The 19,145-nt window shown below is 32.3% G+C and overlaps 1 protein-coding gene across 1 annotated transcript; it reads left to right on the forward strand.

Moving 5' to 3' along the window:
- The first annotated feature begins 6,302 nt into the window (after positions 1–6,302).
- Positions 6,303–16,871, forward strand: LOC148598981 (uncharacterized). The gene is made up of 10 exons (XM_088561043.1): positions 6,303–6,682; positions 7,726–7,813; positions 8,616–8,723; positions 9,116–9,229; positions 10,267–10,374; positions 11,035–11,151; positions 11,992–12,099; positions 13,018–13,116; positions 14,422–14,564; positions 16,081–16,871. Exons 1-10 carry the CDS (start codon positions 6,389–6,391, stop codon positions 16,252–16,254), a joined length of 1,353 nt encoding a protein of 450 aa, XP_088417169.1. The 5' UTR covers positions 6,303–6,388; the 3' UTR covers positions 16,255–16,871.
- The last annotated feature ends 2,274 nt before the right edge of the window (positions 16,872–19,145 follow it).

The following is a 19,145-nucleotide window of genomic DNA, read 5'->3' on the forward strand; positions in this document are numbered from 1 at the left end:
GAGTATAAACTTCTGATTTTCTTGCTGAGGAATTCTATTTTATGGCTGTTTCTGCTGACTACCGAACGTATTTCGGTTGAGTTAATAGCTATCAGGGGAATATCTCAAGAATGTACACACGCACACACACATTGCTGTTGAGCTCACTTTATGTTCGCTAAGGCATCATCGTATTTAAAAGAAGAGAGATTGTTAAGCCATTTCATTTAAACAAAGTAACCACTATATATATGACATTTTGTTTTCAGTCCTTGTTTCAGGGATTTTCAACTTGCATCTACCAACAGCACTGGACATAACTTGACAATATGAAGTAAAAATCAGCCTTATGGCTTGGCCTACTATTAGCGATCGACAGTAAAAGAAAATACAAGATTAAACTATACGACAAACGCGTTGATTGTTCGTTTTGTTTAGGCATGACAACACCCCTCAATAACATACTAATGAAGTATCAAAACTCAAACATTACGTCAGAGCTGCTCCAAGTCCTTCTTTCTGTACCTGTTGAACACGGTTTTATTACTACAATATGGAAGTCATCACTGCAATTAAATGGTTTGATTCTTGATCACGTGAATCATTATGATGCATTCATCTGCATTATAATGCACCAATTTATACATGTAAAAAAAAACAGCGTTAGAAGAGAAACAAGCAAAAACTGAATTTACAAAATATTGAGAAGTAAGAACAAAAAATAGTAAATAAATAATTAAAAAATAAATAAATAAAATAAACAAATCGGAAAGAGATAGCAACGTAATAAAAATTAGGGAAATGAATCTAGTCTAAAAAAACGTAATTTCTTTGAGTCCGAGTTGCTCATTTGCTTTTGTTACTTTGTATGTATGATTTTAGTTACTTTATGTTCTTTGTTGTGTATGTCTGTTTTCCATGTCTGGTCTTTTTCCCTGGATTACCATCTTTTGATTACCGCTGTAACCTTGGTTCCCTTGATCACTCATTGATTATGTCAGCTTTCTTATCATGTTGTTCCCTTCCATATTTGGTTACAAGGTGCAAATTCTGTTTCAGGTTTCAAAATTGTAGTAATATTTATTTCAGATTCACAATGCCTTCAATGCCGCTAAGTCACGTGGTGTTTGGGAACCATCGTCTTACTCCATTAAAAATGACAAAAAGAACTTGGAACAAGGAGCAGCAACAAACTTTAATACCAACCAGAGAATTTCAAATGAGTCTTATATATATATTTTTTGTAAATTCTGCGTTAGATTTCATCGAGTAAATCGTGAACTCAAGAAGAAATAGAAATACAACAGAAAATCAATGCATGTTCAACACGCGGACAAGATATCTCATGGAAAAACTAAATCGTGAACATCCAGAAACAAATATACTATGCCTGAACTAAAACAGAATCATCGGAAAACAGATACCATTTAATGGCAAGGTAACATAGCATAACTTAAAAGTAAACAGCGAAACAACTAACATGACCTGCACAAATCTCGCAAATTGCTTCGAAATGCTTCGAATTATAAAAAAAACTATTCCACTAGCCATACAAATGCAACTTTGGATAATAATAGATTAGCTGGCTAATAAATCAAAACACGTGATAAACAATTATTAATTTATAAGTTTGTATGTCACAGTTATTTATATTTTTATCATGACTGGGATAAAGTTATAGTCGTAATGACTTGGGCGTAAACAGTTCATTAAAGAACAAAAGTGACAAAACAAGAAAATTAGCAAAAAAAAATGTATTATCCAATGTGTAAGTCGTTAGTTTATGCATTAGTCGTTAATATGGAAATTTGATTTTTTTTCCCCAGTAGGATGTAAATAAAGTATGTGATTTAAGTCCTGAGATAGCTTGTACATGTATTCATATCGCCAATCTCCCATTTTGTAAACTATATAGTCCCTTTCATTGACAATTGTTTTTAATTTTACTGGATGTTCACGAGACATCTCTGTAGTAGTGAAATGGCTGTCAGACGCCATATCGTCGACAATGACAGACAACGAGCAGCTAGGCTATATAAAAATGAACTGTCCCGTACCACCATACATCGTGTACTAAGTTACAGCCCTAGATTAATCCTAGGAGGAGGAATGACCCGGCTATATATATTTTTATATAGCCTAGCTGGTCGAGTGTTCTAGGGCGCTGGACTTTGTGCAGGCGGTGTTGCCATAGATGTCACAGCGGTACGAGTTCGAGTACCACGGAGGAAACGACCAAAAATTTGCATCACAAATTTGACAGTTCTAACATCGTTGGGAATTTTTCCTTACGTTAACATATCTTCTCTGTATCAATTTGATCCGATGGAGCAGTGTAGCGAATAGAGTCACATTCTGAGACGTTTATATATATATCTTATGATCATAAAATACAATAAAATCAATGTTGTCAATTTAAAATCATATCACAAATCCACAGATACAAGTTATCACATAAATGCTTCCTTAAAAAGATGGTTTTTTAGTCTCTTTTTAAAAACATCCACACTCACTGTTGTGTCACGCAAATCATTTGGCAAAGCGTTCCATTGAAAGGCAGTAGATCTATCAAATTGTCTTTCACCGTATGACTTAGTTCGGGTAGTTGGTGTTTCTGACAAAAATTGAGATCCCGATCTCAACGATCTCGACGGTCTATAGATTTTAATCAGTTCTTGAATGTAAAATGGAACTTTGCCTGTAAGAGCTTTGAAAACGTACAGCAATAACTTGAATAAACAACGGTAAGAGACAGGGAGCCAGACAGAGAGATTTCAGCACTGGGGTGATATGATCTGATTTCCTTTTCTTTAGTATAACTCTAGCGGCGGCATTATTTAATTCGTTGTAGCCTCTGAATTTCACCACTTGGGAGTCCATATAAAAGTACATTCCCGTAATCAAGTCTTAATGTTATCATCGAGCAAACTAGAGTTTTACATGCGTCTTCTGTGATGTAACGAAGAATACGGCCAATATTGCGAATATGATGAAAACAAGATTTCGATATTGCACTGATCTGTTTTGTCATCGAGAGTGTTTTGTCAAAGTAGACTCCTAAGTTCTTAACACAATCAGTACTACTAACAATGTTTCCTCCAAAAAGAAAACTACAGTTCGAAAGGTCTATAGCTTAATGTTTTGGTGCGAAAATAATCAGTTTTGTCTTATCTTCATTCAGCTGTAGCAGATTACTACACATCCAGATGCTTATATCGGAAAGGAAAGATTCAAGTCGCTCAGATATGTTGTTCCAGTAATCTAGCGGTTGTACAACTAGATATACTTGCGTATCATCGGCGTCGCAGTGATGACACATGTTGTGCCGTCTACATATTTCACCTATCGGCTTTGAGATTATACAATATAATTTCGGACCTAAAACAGATCCCTGGCGAACACCATACTTAATGTCATGAATACAAAAACATCAATAAACATATATAATTGCAATGTACAAATTGATCAAAAACAGAACAAAAGCAGAGAAAGTGCAAAAAATATTTTCACGATATATAACAACAGTTTGTACATTTCGGCAACATCAGTCTTATTTTGTTCAACTAATTATTCGGTCTTTAAACGTATGTAGTATTGGCGACCGTTTTACAGGTGTTATCTTTCCCAGTCGCAATAATTGTGATGTCATAAACATCATGACGGATGAAACCGAGGCTCTATTCGATAGAAAAAAGCTAATATCTCTGTTATGCCTTTTCTTTGCGATACGTTGTAATACTTTGCACAGTTCTTTTTTTTCGACTACCTGAATCGATTTAACCCTACTTGTAAAAAACGCGAACTTACACTTTAATGGCATTATAATTAAAAATTCTTACAATGACGACAGAGATTATACCAAGGTTATTAATTTAGATTATCTGGTTCTAACAAATGAAACTTTTGAATACACAGTTATGCTAATTTTCACGTTTTCTGTATAACAACTTCATTAAATGATAATATCGTTTTGCGGTGTTTTGAAAAACAAAAGTGTTTAATAATGTCAAACATCAAATTTACCGGTTTTTTTCTGTCGCCCTTATTTGTACGCTGCATAAACAGGGAATAACGATCATCGTTCAAATATCAAGCATTCACTGTTATTTTGTATATATTGTTTTAATCAAAAACAAGTTTCAAAAGGCTCTGCAACATTTTTTTAAAATGTTGTTTAGATAAAGTAAAGTATGATCATTTGGACCTTGTTAAAATACAGTAGTTAAAAACATAATTAGAATGTTAACAATGAAGACCAGTGATATCAAATCGACAAATATTAGTAATTTGGAATATTGAATTAGGGAGAAAATACTTTACTGTTCAATTTATAATTTGTGCTCTGTTTGCTTCTGCAATTCGTATAGCAGAATTAAGTATATCTCCTAAATTGAATTTGACATGGACAATGAAGCACATACAATAACTTAACACATCAATGCAAATCTAGATAGAAAAAAATACACCAATTTAACAATATATAAATAATGTAAGGAACTTTTCAATTTGAAAGAAAGTGAAAATGTTTATCAAAACATCTATAAGCAATCACCTGCAAGTATAAGTAATAAAAATAAAATGGATCTCAACACTTTGAAATACATTAAAACTATAATAATTATAGTACCTTTTTCAAAGATCTTGGTATCGTTTCAATGACTTAAGTGTTGAAATACCTTTAGGTAAGCTCTGACAGGCTTATACTATATCATCATAGTATCAGATGGTCTTTATGAACAAGCAATGAAGAAATGCATTTCATACCAGATGTAAATGCAAACAATATCAGTCATAACATAATTGCAGTGAAGGTGGATCAAGTACATGTAGCTATCAATTTACTTAAACGTTTAGATAACATTTTTCTTAATCATACAACACTGTTACATGTATTAGAGACAACGATTCAGTTGTTGTGTGAGACCTGTATGTTTAAACAACCACAATATCGATTTAAACAGCCATATTCGGACCGAGGGGTTTCTACCAAGGCATCACAAGGAATTAATCTTGGACTTTTTTTTCTATAGCGTTCAAATGCTGCATAATTCTGTATGAAATCTGCAATATAAACGTAAGGCAGGTCTTACTCCTCGGTTGGTAAATAATATCTTTTGTTGAATGGAAAGTAAAATAAACTTAAGTTACTAAATGACAGTCCTTAAACAGTAAGGCATTTGTCAATAAAAATTGCTTCATGGATGCCAGTTCTAAGCCTAAATTCATTTCAGGTTTCATCTCAACATATATTTTCATACCCACTGTTTATCGATGTCTTCTTAGCCACAAATGCAACTATAAAAAATATATTTCTATACATCATTTAACATCGTTTCATCTTTAAGATAGTCTTATTTAAGGCATAATATGGCATTTACGGCTGGTTTGGGAAGAGCTTAATTTGTATTTTAGAATTATGAATCTCTCGTTTGATTATTCGTAATTGATACAAATTATAAAATACGAAGTCTACATATTATTTACAGACTAAAACCGATCAGAATTTATTTGGAATAAACAAAATGTTTTCAAGAACAAATATGTTAATATCATTTTGCGTATCCCCATATGAAACCTACAACAGAATTGTTTGAAATGGTTTTCACAAGATTATCCCGCGAATTTAAAGATATTTGAAGAAATTGTTTCAGTCTCTCCTGGTAAATTTTATGCTAACTTTTCACATTAATTTCATCTAAAGTAAAATGTATTTGAAAATCAATTAATTTCAAGTGACTATTAAGTGAAGCTAAATTGAAATACATTTTACGTGGAATAAATACATAAACAAACAAATTAGTTGATTTATAATCAAGATAAATATACAAAGCAGAATGTAACAATCAATAACATACGCTTTATGTTTTTCTAAACAGAAACCCGACTTATTTTTTCACTAGTCAATTTGATTTCTACTCGAATCTTGATTACTTTAATTACTCTCTGTAACAACACAATATCTTTTACCAGATGTATTACCCAATTACAAACGTTATAATAAATAATCCAGTCGGCACGGTTTAAGACTTTTCAGCATTAGGTTATTATAGACAAAATATCATATTCTTTTCATGTATTTTGGCAATAACGCATTTATAAGTGATAATAAATTTTAACGACGTCATAGTTTATTCACTCATACTATGCAAAGTGCATTATCTTTATGAGCAATTTATTTTTTTTTTAAACTAGTGCTTTTCTTTAATTAACTCGAAATACTAATCTAAATTAATTGGTTATAGATATATGTTTATTATATTCATGCAACCATTGAAAATTAAAGTTGTATGTTTGGAAATAATTTACAATGTTCGTGAAGCGGAACTCATCTTTAGCATCTTGTTAATAATTAGGATGACACTTATATTCAATTCTACAACTTCATTAAAGGTTTGCATCACGAATAGCGATGAATCCTTTGTTATACAAATTAATACTTACACTAGTAAAATTGTGGTGCATTTGTGCAGATTTGGAAGTAGGCATTATTCAGAAAGAGACATTTTATGATAAACCTAAAATTCTAACTCTAGATAGTTTTGGCATGAAATCATGTGCACGGCGTTGCTTATATCACAAGTCATGCTATGCGTTCAACTACCACCCAAGTACTTTGGTTTGCGATCTTCTAAAAACTGGAGGAACAACGGAGAACTCAAGTTTATCTGAAAGTATTTTTTCGGACATATCAACTTGGAGTTTGGTGAGATATTTTATTCTCTTTATATTTCATACAACAATACTATTAGAAAAAAAAACTCTAACATAATCAGTAAAATTATGATAAGAACAACAAAATGCATTTCAGTCAAAAAAAAAAAAAAAGAAAAAAAAAAAGGAAATCTACTTTTCGATGGTAACCACATTTCGTGGTTTTGTCTTTCCTCGAAAACTGGTACCGCACGATTAATAGTACTTCCACAATTAAACTAAACATTTTAATGATATCAGTCCCACCGCCTATAATAGTTATGGAACTGATATCTCATTTTATTATCTTCATATTTGTTCGAATTGTATGCCTACTTAAACATTTAACAAAATCAGCGAAACATTTTCATTCAACTAATTTTATGATTCACGATTTTCGAATTTAATTCGACACTGTCATAAACTTGCATACCTAAAACAATTTTCAAAGCAATTTAATCGGCCAAAAGTGCATTGTTAGTATATATTTTAAATAGGTTTGTCATTAATTACATATTCTATTTCAAAATTACGTTGAACAGAGTGTAGAAATACAAGAGTGAGAAATTTGATAACACAGATGACTGACGCAACACAAAATATTTTAATTATTGACGAATATGTCGAGAATCATTTCATTCTCTCTATTGAATACTTAATACAATTATTTGTAAAACCTATATTCTATTTTGTAATTCCCTAGGTTCGTAATTGTATTTAATGCTTAATTATGATCGGTATTATCGTGTTTCACATTATCACAATGAAAAAAAATGTTAATGTCTTACATGAATCAAAATTACAAGTGTCAGTTTTCAATACTCTTCAACATGTCTTTGAATTACAAAATAATTAGAAATCAATTAATAAACGAGGCTGTTAAGTATTTTTTTTAATGTGTAGCGATTTATTAAAAAAAAACAAAAACAAAAAACAAAAACACGTTACTATTTGTGTTTTGCTCTTTGCACAGTAAACTTTAGATTGCATTGACTTCTACTTTATAGTCCCCGATTTATAATGTTACTTAATAATTGTACCGTAATTTCCTTGCAGACAAATGATGTCTGTCATCCTAATCCTTGCAAAGAAAATGAAGAATGCAGGAAAACAAAGAGTGGTGGATACTTCTGTCGACAAGATGGTAACAATGTTATTGAATGTCGGCTGTTATCATTAAAATTTTCATGCTTATTTTTTAAAGTCTGGACTATTTCATACTGATAAAACAACAGTTGTCTAACTAAGAAATAATTTACAAATATCATCATTTTTGGATAACGTAAAGTAGAACCATATCCGTCGTATTTAATTACATCATAACTTGACTTTTTGTCAGTAAGATAAAAAAAGTAACACGTGAAATGTATTAAACTGTTTTCTACGTTTTAAGTTATGTCAAACATTAGATCTGAAATTGTGTGTACTTAAAATTCATCAAATCCCCTATAGAAAGTACATTCAAACGTGCATAAAAATTAGTTGTAAAAATGGATACCTAGAATAACAATCTAATTGTTATGCTCTGAAAGTACTCTTAATAGTATAATTTGTTTTTAATTTGTTTGAATGGCTTTGGTTCATCCGTGGATTTTTAATTTGTTTTAATTGTTCCGCATAATATAATTCGCATTCGCATGAGCGTCACGTTGGTTGAACGAAAGGATCATTTTGTGAAATTTAGATTGAAATTTATTGTTTTAAAAAATCTCAATATTCAAGAAAATGTTTGTCCAACAAATTAAGTCTTCTATACAGTATACCTTCAACAATTTTGAAGTTTTCCTGCTTAGCAGACAGTTAGATATATTTCTAAGATTTATTCATAGTATTTACGTTTTCACGTTATATCAATGTTAGGAAAATTGGCCATGACAACTAAAATTTGCTGATTTTGTTCTAAATTTTAAATTCCAAATAATAAATTACTTAATTGTTTTGTAAAGCAAGCCTTTGTCGCGGCATTGAGTGTTTAAATGGAGGGGAGTGTAGTAGCGAACATTCGTCTTTTGTGTGTAGGTGTGCTGATGGATTTCAAGGGAAGTTTTGCGAAAGTAAGTAAAATTTAGCGAAAAAAAAGATATATGGAAGTTTTACTCTACCAATATTTAGTTATGATAATATTTTAATTAAATTTGGACCAGTATTTAGGTGGTTATATATTGAATATTTTTAATTTGAACAGCATAGAAACTTAGTAGATATCTTGACGTCCCGATTAGTTTATAATAAATCGACTTATATTTTTCTCTTTTTGATACGATCGTATTTTTTACAAACTAAAACAAATCAAACACAGACTTATCTATTGGAATTAAATGACATTGACGTTTTATAAATTGACTGTAATTATTAAATTCATATCCAGAATGTAACCCTTCTCCAACAGTTCAACATGTAAAATAACATTCTAATTAATACATGTTTGATAAACTAATTGCATTAGGTTCAGCATGTGACTCATCTCCTTGTATCAACCATTCAACATGTAAAGCCACGTCTGATCATCCGGGCTACAAATGCAACTGCAATAAAGGCTACCATGGGATAAACTGTCATCGTGAGTAAATTAAAGAACTTCTAGAATATTAATCATTTGTTCGTTTTGTCTGATGTCACATGTGATCCAGGAAAAACATTGCTTAGGAGCATCATGCAAAACATATTTTAGGACTTACAAATTACTTTTTGTAAAAAAATAAGTAAAATTCAAATTGTAATTATATGTCTTTCATAGGTATAAATGTATGAAAAAGGTCTGATTTTCATATAGTTTAGAAAAAAAGTTTATTTCCATTTGATTTTTATAGGTAAAAACATTAATTTCCAATGGTCCATTTTTCGTGTGATACGAAACAAATGTAACGGTTGCAAAGAAACGAAATAAGATAGACACCGAATATCTTGTTATACAATATAAAATGTTTACTTTTGTATTTTCGTTCCTCTTCCCGGCGTTCACACTACCGTTATTTTGCATTTCCTGATGATGTGTTGATAATTATATCAAAACCTGATGGAAACAAATGAATGAGTAATCAAGGGAACCAAGGTTATAGAGGTAATCAAAGAGTAATCAAGGGAACCAAGGTTATAGCGGTAATCAAAAGAATATAATCCAGGGACAAAGACCAGACATGGAAAACAGATATACACAACAAAGAACATAAAATAACCAAAACCATACATACAAAGTAACAAAAGTAAATGAGCAACTCGGACTCCACTAAAAACTGGGAGCATGGACCAGGTGCAACGGTAGGGTAAGCGTAATTTGTTTTACCTATTAAAAATTGAATTTGCCTCTCTTGTAAAAAAAAGGACAAAGGTGTAACGACGAGTACGGTAGGTTGTACCGTAAAATTGAGCAGTACCAATCAATTTTGTTGTGATGACCTGCAGAATAAGTAAAATGTCTGCTAAAGATCTACACAACATGACATTTTACTTATTCTGCAGTAACATTTAATTTTGGGCCGCTGCACCTCCGAAGAATCACATTTTACTTCGTTCTGTATTTTTTTTATAATAATAATTTCTAATTCTGAAAAGATTTTTTAATTTATCATTAACATTGTTTTTATTGTTTATGTTTAGTAAATCTTTGTGACAACAAACCGTGCAAAAACAATGGACTTTGTTCATTTGAAGGTAGCAGCTTTACTTGCACGTGTACAGATAAGTATTTTGGAACGACATGTAATGGTACATATAAATATATATATTTTATTATCATTTAAGGAGGTAAACCTAGGGTAAGGGACACAATTCTTACAAATCATTGGAACGTTTGTATTTACCATTTCACATCAATCGCATGTAAGCATCGTAGTAATTTCGACTGATTTTATTCTGTTTCAAATGAAAGCTTGATATGCTTTAGTGAAATTGAATATGATACAAACATATAACTGATTTCAAAATTTATGTTCCTTACCCTAGGTCGACCTCCTTAAATACTGGAGACAATGACATTCTTGATTAAGATCAAGATAGTTCCTTTGTTAACGTTAAAAACGATATGATAAACAGCGTTATTAAATAAATTATAGAATGTTTTATGAGATAGAGATGACATTGCAATTCAAATAGATCAAATTACACCATATAAGACAAACAAATTAATCAAGTGAACTGTAGCTATAGAGACAACATTCAAAAGCTGATAACATGCATGAAGTATTAAAAGAAATACACGTATGCAAACGGCAAAAGTAAAGTGAAGATAAATAAACTATACAAAGAAAACAAACGAGAATTCAACATGTAAACTTCTTTGTGCAAAATTAATCATACTAACAGATACGATAAAATATAGTTCATTAAAAAGAATTTACTGTGATGATAGTCGTATTGTTCCTGTAGAATCTATTTGTGACAGCCAAGTGACTCCTTGTGGAAACTCTGGGAACTGCGCCCCACTAACACATACTTCCTATGAATGTGTATGTAACGCAGGACATTTTGGACATCGCTGTCAGTGTAAGTATGATTGGATGCTATGGAAATCAGTGTTAATGTAAGTAACACTGGGTACTATAGAGATAGCTGGCCATGAAAGTAACTTTAGCTAATTTGAAGAATATTGCCACTGTAAGTAAGAATGTATAATTTGACGATCGAATGGATTATGTTGTAACAAGATCGAAGTCATCACTAAAGAATTTTTATGGTTGTCATCATGAACTCGTGGTGTATCCATCTGCACCATGAAAACTGATTTATTCAACGGGTTATAGTCTTCCTTTCCTCGTTTGTCCACCCCGGACTTGACTTTTTATGAGCGGCTCGGCGGGTGTTTATAGAAAAGCAAAGGATGCTTAGCCTACCGGTGCACCTGGTCCATGCTCCCAGTTTTTAATGGAGTCCGAGTTGCTCATTTGCTTTTGTTACTTTGTATGTATGATTTTAGTTACTTTATGTTTTTGTTGTGCATGTCTGTTTTCCATGTCTGAAAAAAAAAGAAAAAAAACAAACAAAAGCTATAAACAAAACAAAATAACAAAAAAATAAACAACAGAACATAAAACAAAATCAAAACAAAACACAACAATTATTACAAACAAAATATTATAAAAAAAACACAACACCTGAAAAATAACTTAAACAAACAAAAGAGTGACAAAGGGAACCAATATTCTAGCAGAAATCAGACATGCATGTCCAAACCCTCAAATATCACTCGAAATCAGTCATAGGTATTTTCATTCAGTTATTGAATTTTGTAGATAAAATATACATCAAGTTCGTGCATTGTGCATTGTTTCCATATGGAATGGTATATAAATACAATTTTAATGATAAATTAATATCCTTTATCAGATAACCCTTGTTCTCCTTCTCCTTGTCACAACAAAGGAAATTGTGCAGTTGCAGCAAGTTCCTCTTCATGTTCATGCAAGCCTCCATTTGTTGGAAATCATTGTGAAAGTAAGTAAATAATGTTGACCTAGTGTACATTTGTGCCAAAAGAGAGCAAACTGCTCTAATATGAACGTTTGGACTCTTCAGTCTTGATGAAGAAAAAGTGTAAACTCACGCAAAAGAGAGAAATTAATATTAAGTTACATACAACCCTAATTCTGTAAAATACTTTACTGCCTTAAGTTAATACTTTTCACGTTTCAATGCCGCATTTCATTATCAGCACAAATGTGCGTTTTTTTTATGACTATTGAAACGAGAATCAATTACTTGGAGTAGGGAAATGAGGTTATGAAGCCATGGGGTATTAGTTAATGTAGCATGTGGCAATGGAGGATGGAGAAGAAATCAATGTGATATGAAGCAGTGGAGCAATGGGACAATCGGGTATTAGGGAGTGAGGCACAGGAAATGCGGCATTGGCACTTGAGTACAGGGCAGTAGGGTAAGAGATAATTGGGCATGGGGCAATGGAGCATCGACCTTAGGGTAAGAGAGATGGATTATCTGTGTTTATTATGCAGGCATAAACAATGAAGAAAACTTCACATTTGTTATGACTGTAAATCAGTTTATTAAATGAATAATACTAAATATCACATATAGATTAATTTTGCAATATTCACAATCCGTTTCAATTTTGTACTGGTGATATATATGGATGGATAATGTGATGCAGAGAATTGAGAAGGGGAGAATGGGAGATAAGGAGAGGAATAATGGGAAATAATGAGAGTGATAATGGGAGATAAGGACAGGGATAATGGGAGATAAGGATAAGGAAATGTATATCAAATAGAAGAGTAATACTCCTGTAAATTGTATTCATTCATCAACTCTTCTCCTTAATAAATGAATAAACCAATAACGTCAAATGTCAGATATAGAATGTCTGTAAAAGTGTTTCTGTACATCTTTCTATAGGCGTTCCTTGTTCGTCATCAACGTGTAAATATGGAGCATGTCATGTAGGTCAAGGTGTATGCATCTGTAACACAGGCTATTACGGAATCATGTGCGACAGTATGTAGAAATATTAAAGAGGTTGGCCTAGGTTAAGTGAATATTTATTTTTTGAAATCATTGGTAGGCTTGTATAAACCATTTTACATATATCTATGAATGAGGATAACCATTTGATTTCGAAGGGGTGATTTTGTTTCAAATTAATATGTGATATGCTTTTGAGAAATTAAATATGGTTCTATTTAAAAATAAATGTAGGAGTTGATTCATCATATCTCAAGTTAATCAATGAAATTGTTCAAATACAGTTGCTTAGTCCTAAAATCAACTCCTCCTATGTTCATGACATTTGATCTGCTATACCCTTTGATAGACAAAACATTTGTCCTATGTGGTGGACTCTTCTATCAACAAACGGTCGGCATTCCATGGGGAACACATTGTACTCCTCTACTCGCTGACCTGATACACGTACAAAAGAAGAAAGAGTAATAAAGGGAACCATGATTCTAGCGCAAATCAAAAGAATGTAATCAAGGGGCAAAGACCAGACGAGGTAAAAAAGTCTACATACAAACAGCAAACTCTGGCATAACGTGTGAAGCTGACTTCGCTGTGTCTCTAGTATTCTTTATCTCAAGTTCTTTGTAGAAAATGCGATGTTTAAAATCTCCGAAACTAGAAATGTGTAACGATAACACGTCATCAAAATACCGGAAATTGATATTAAAGGATCTAGCTATCGATGTTCCTTCTTTTGGATCAGATAAACTATAAAGTCAGCATTATAAGAGTAAAGGTATAGGTCAGCAAGATAAGAAGCACAATTTGTTCTCATTGGAATGCTGATCAGTTGTTGAAAAACACGTGCACCAAACTGGACAAATACGTTGTCGATTAAAAATTTCAGCATTTTGTAAACATCTTCCTCCGTTTATTTGGAAGATGATTTGGAATTATTTCTTACAAAGTATGAGGAATCTCTACCCATAACTATATATTTGTATCTAGTTTTTTTGGAATAAAACAACTGTGTATAATGTTTTTAAGTTGGGATTTTAATTGAGTATGGGGAATAGAAGTATACAGTGTTGAAACATCATAGGTTTTAATGCTATTATATATAGATAACCGTCTGATTGTCCCTAAAAGATCTTTCACGCATTTTGAAAAATCTTCGGTTTATTTGGAAGATGATCATTATTTATATTTTACCAAGTATGAGGAATCCTCAGCAAACCATACATATTTGAATCTTGGTGTACCGTCTTTTTTGAAAAACAACGACATTAGTAAGTGAAGGTATAAATAACCATTTAACATATTGTTCTAATCAAATATATGTCTATTCTGATTTTACAGTGACCTATGTCACGGGCATATATCTTAGCATCTACAGAAATAACCAATCATTACAACTTGGGCCCTACGATGCTGGTCTTGGTAACATCGCCGTTGTACGGATAATAGTTCTTGACACCCAACTTAACAAAGATCTACTCCAGGTATTATATAAACAGTGGCACCACATCTGTATTAATCTCCTCTTTCTTTGGCATTTTCCCGCAATGTTTGTAAGCTTGTATTTATATGAATATTTTATGTATAAATTAGAGTTTAATTTGTGATGTAATTTCATTCAGAATTGTCAACTTTCCACTCATCTGCCGCAACATCCCTTCAGCACCTGCGGATGGAGTGTTTATATCACAACTCATACGTTATCCAAGAGCTTGCCGAAACTACGCAGACCTTTTGTATCGCGCTAGAATTTTAAAAATCGGCTTGTGGAACAGGGATATGTTGCTACGAGATTGAATTCATCACTACAGAAGTTTTATGGTTGTCATCATGAACTCGTGGATTGTTATGGTGTATCCCTTTGCGCCATTAAACTGATTTATTCAACGTGTCATAGTTTTCCTTTCCTCGTTTGTCTACCCAGGACTTGACGTTTTATGAGCAACTCAGCTGGTGTTTCTAGAAAAGCAGAGGACGCTTACCCTACCGTTGCACCTAGTCCATGCTCCCAGTTTTGAGTGGAGTCAAATTTGCCCATTTGCTTTTGTGACTTTTTATCTGTGATATTAGGTACTTCATGTTCTTTGTTGTGTATATATGTTTTCCATGTCTGGTCTTTGTCCCTGGATTATATTCTTTTGATTACCGCTATAACCTTGGTTCCCTTGATTATTCTTAAAACAGTATTTCCATGCAATAGTTTTAATTGATAAAAGAAAATCATTAAAAAAGATGACCTAACCCTTGAAATTGTTGAAGATGTTATTGTTTTTTGTGATATGTCAAACATTCATCATGAGCTATATTTATCAGTAACTTAGTTTGATTTATAACTGTAACTTGGTTTGGTGTCATTATTAACGTCGATCGGTCCGCACTACGCCATTCCATTACGCTCTTTCCTATTTTTATATACTCATAATTTTAAGTTTAAGTTAAAAACAGTTTTTATTTAGGTAAGCCATGTTATTTCTATATATACTATTTCTATAAGTTCGACTTGTTCTTTGTATGGAATCTTTTCATAGTTGTTGGTCGATTGACAATAGAAAAATGTTGCGTAAAATAATTTACGTTTTCCCGACTTTGCAAAATTATTGCTTATTCTAAGAGGACTTGTTGCAGCTTGTGGAGTTAATTTTGAATGTCCGATGTTGTTTCGCACCTTGGGTTATGTCATGTAATGTCCACAGGTTTTATTGGTTTAAAGTTATATGCTATTTTGATCTATAAAGTTCTTAGCTTTCAAGTATTAAAGTTTCCTAGACTATAACAATGACAAAATTAACTTGACGGAAATGTATACATTGACTGATTTGAACAGCTTTATTTCATTACCACCTGATTTAGAATGAAACATAAATAAAAAAAAAATAAAGAACCAAATGCGTTTAAATGGAAAATACATCTTATTCGTTCATTGTTTTGTTTCGTTTTTTTTTTATGTGTGAGTTATTTTCCATCATTATTGTGTTGACATTCAATTTCTTGTTTCTGTAGATATTTGATGGATCAAGTGCCTCTGCTCCATTACTTGCAACAAGGAGTGGAACCAATCTAGGGCCAGACGTAATTGCTAGCGGACGCTTTGTTTTCCTTTCGTGGACAACTGATGGGTCAATAAATACAGGCACTGGTTGGACCTTTAGGGTTTACAAAAAACCAGCTGTTTAATCATTTGAAGTAAGCTGTGTATGTAATGCGTAATTGTATTAACAACTCACTGCAATCTATGCTGTAGCTTTAAAATCAGCCTCAAAATCTTTATAACGTGTTTAAAATAAAAGGATGAAACTTCTTATAAACTAGAATCAGGCTCTGGTTCCACAAAATTAAAGAAAAATACTTAAATTCTGAAAATATTCTTAACTTCCATGGTAACTTCAATCAAGTATTTGAACTTTATGACGTCACAAACAGTTAAGAACTTTCTCAGACTTTCAAGTTTTGTGGCGCTGGGGGCAGGTATTCATGTATAATAAAGGTCTTATTATTATAGTTATGTTTATTACATTACCACTGCTTTTTTATTTATATGCAACAAAGCTGATAGAATTGGAATGATTTGTTATCTATGCTTATATTAAGGTTTACTGGCAGCGGGTTAGTTGTGATTAACAATCCAACATATAAATGTTTGATGTTGCTTAGTTACTAATATTGAATCATGTTTTTAAAGTTGTTTTCACATAGTGTGTATTAAATGGGCTATCAAAAATTTCTTACAAAACTTGAGTGAAAGAATCACTATTCTAAAAATCTGCAACAACTTTTGTAGCTTTTTATTAGACTCCATGAACTTAATACATGGAGTATTGTCGCTTAATAAAACTTAAATGATTATCTAGCTTTCTCTTTTTTTTAATATAATTTAGTTGAAACTTCGTTTCATGGCGGCCGAATGAATGACAAAACTAGAGGACAATTCAGTGTAACGTTATTCCCAGTAAATGATGAATGACATTATGGCCTGATCCGTGTCGATCATTTTGCTATTCGTGAACGTGTCTAAATTTGATGGAAGAGTAATCATGGGAACCAAGATTTTATACGAAATCAAAAGAATGTAATCCAGGCACAAAGACCGGACAAGGATTACAGATATAATCAGCTAGGAACTTAACATAACACACATAACATGTAGAAAACACAAAAAATAAATGAACAACTTAGGCTCCACTGAAACTGGGTGCATGGACCAGATGCACCGGTAGGATAAAGAGTGCTCTGATTTTCTAGAAACAACTGCCGATTGCTCATACACAGTCAAGTCAGGGAAAAGTGGAATTGAAAACTATGACACGTGGAACAAATCGGTTTTCAATATGCAGATGAACTTATTACACAGAGTATAAGAATTTTTACGTGATGCAAATAGTTTTAGGTACAAATAATGTATTATTTTGATGTATTTTTCTCAAACGGAAAACCTGAAGACCATCAAAAAGAATAAATACTTATAGTGGGGTCTAAGTATCTCCATTGCCTTTGTTACTTTGTATGTATAATTTTAGTTACTTTATGTTCTTTGTTTTGTATATCTGTTTTCTATGTCTGGTCTTTGTCCCTGGAATACATTCTTTTGATCACCGCTAGAACCTTACTTCCCTTGACTACTCTCTTATACTTGAAAAAGTGTACACCTCCTTATGAAACACTGTTTTAAAATCTGTTGAGAAATTTTACACATATCTATCATTACTGATTAAAATAGAAACACAGAACCTGAAAAAAGACACTGCATACAAACACTGTGATGTTAGACTTATATCGTGACCTACACTAAAAGATTGATGGAAAGGGACAACCAAACTAAATGACAAACGCGATGACGTTTTATTGTGCTCCTCTTTAAGCCTAGTACTACAATGAATTGCAGTTGATGGCTAAACTGTTTGAACATGCTCCAAAACATGATCAATTCAAAACGTTATGAGCTTGCTGTAACTACGCAGACTTCTTACAATTAGTCTTCTGGAACAGGATTACGTTAAAACATGATTGATTTAATTACTCCAGTTAGTAGCATTTTTAATGAATAAATATTTATATCCATGTTGTTGTTTTCTTACAAGTTTATTTGTAGAATACCATAACTACATCGATATCGGGGGTCACTGACCTTGAAAGACCTGTATATCTGTGTCAGCGTTTAAATGTACAAAGCATGATAAGACCACGTGGATAAGACCTCTTCATTTCGTATGTGAAATTGTCATGCTTACCTTTAGTTGCAAATCTGAACTTCTGAAGATTGTCATTATTTTCAAAATTGCCAAGATACTCGGACTTGCGTTTCAGAATATTGGAAACTGTTGTTTTGCCTATGCCGAATTTCTCGCTTAAAGATTTCTGAGATGGTTTAGGATACTTTTCAGACTCTTTTATCAAATTAATTTTGTCTTCAAGAGTAAGTTCAATGCGGCGACGTTTAGCAGGCGGTTTAGACATTTTAACATGAAATGAATAATTTGAGCAGTAGCTGAACTAGCAAGTAGAACGAGATATTTAGTTATGATTTTAATTTATTAACGCTCAAAATGTATAGCCAAATGAAATGAAACCATAAATTTAATTTAATTTACTCATAAGACAAAAGAATGCACCGCGGTCGGAAAAATTGTTTAAATCAAATGAAGTTTGCTTTTACAAAACCGTTTGATATTCATGGGTTTAAAAACAAATTAAAAATATACATGTGGTAAACCACGCCGATCATTGTGTGTGCAAGCTAAATTGCCTTTTAATCATTATCTTTACCAGCCGATTTGTTTTAATTATTATGTTTTGATATTTGATAATTACATTTAATTACGATTTGCATCTGTATGACATGTTTACGTAACAAGGTAAATAGTCCGGCGGCAATGGTTTACATGTAAAATATGTCAATCAATAATCAATACACAGAGTAACAGGTAACACGGTTCAACGATTTCTCAGGTAAACAGATTTTGTCGGCCGGTTTTAAGAGATCAATATTGTATGACAACATATGTTTCGTACCAGAATGTACGGCCGGAATTCGGAATTTAGAGGGGCCGGTATTCAGAGGACTTTTTACT

The sequence above is a fragment of the Perna viridis genome, chromosome 14 (genome assembly GCF_037379345.1).
Source record: "Perna viridis isolate PV_CMFRI_1.1 ecotype Kerala chromosome 14, ASM3737934v1, whole genome shotgun sequence".
NCBI lineage: Eukaryota > Metazoa > Mollusca > Bivalvia > Mytilida > Mytilidae > Perna > Perna viridis.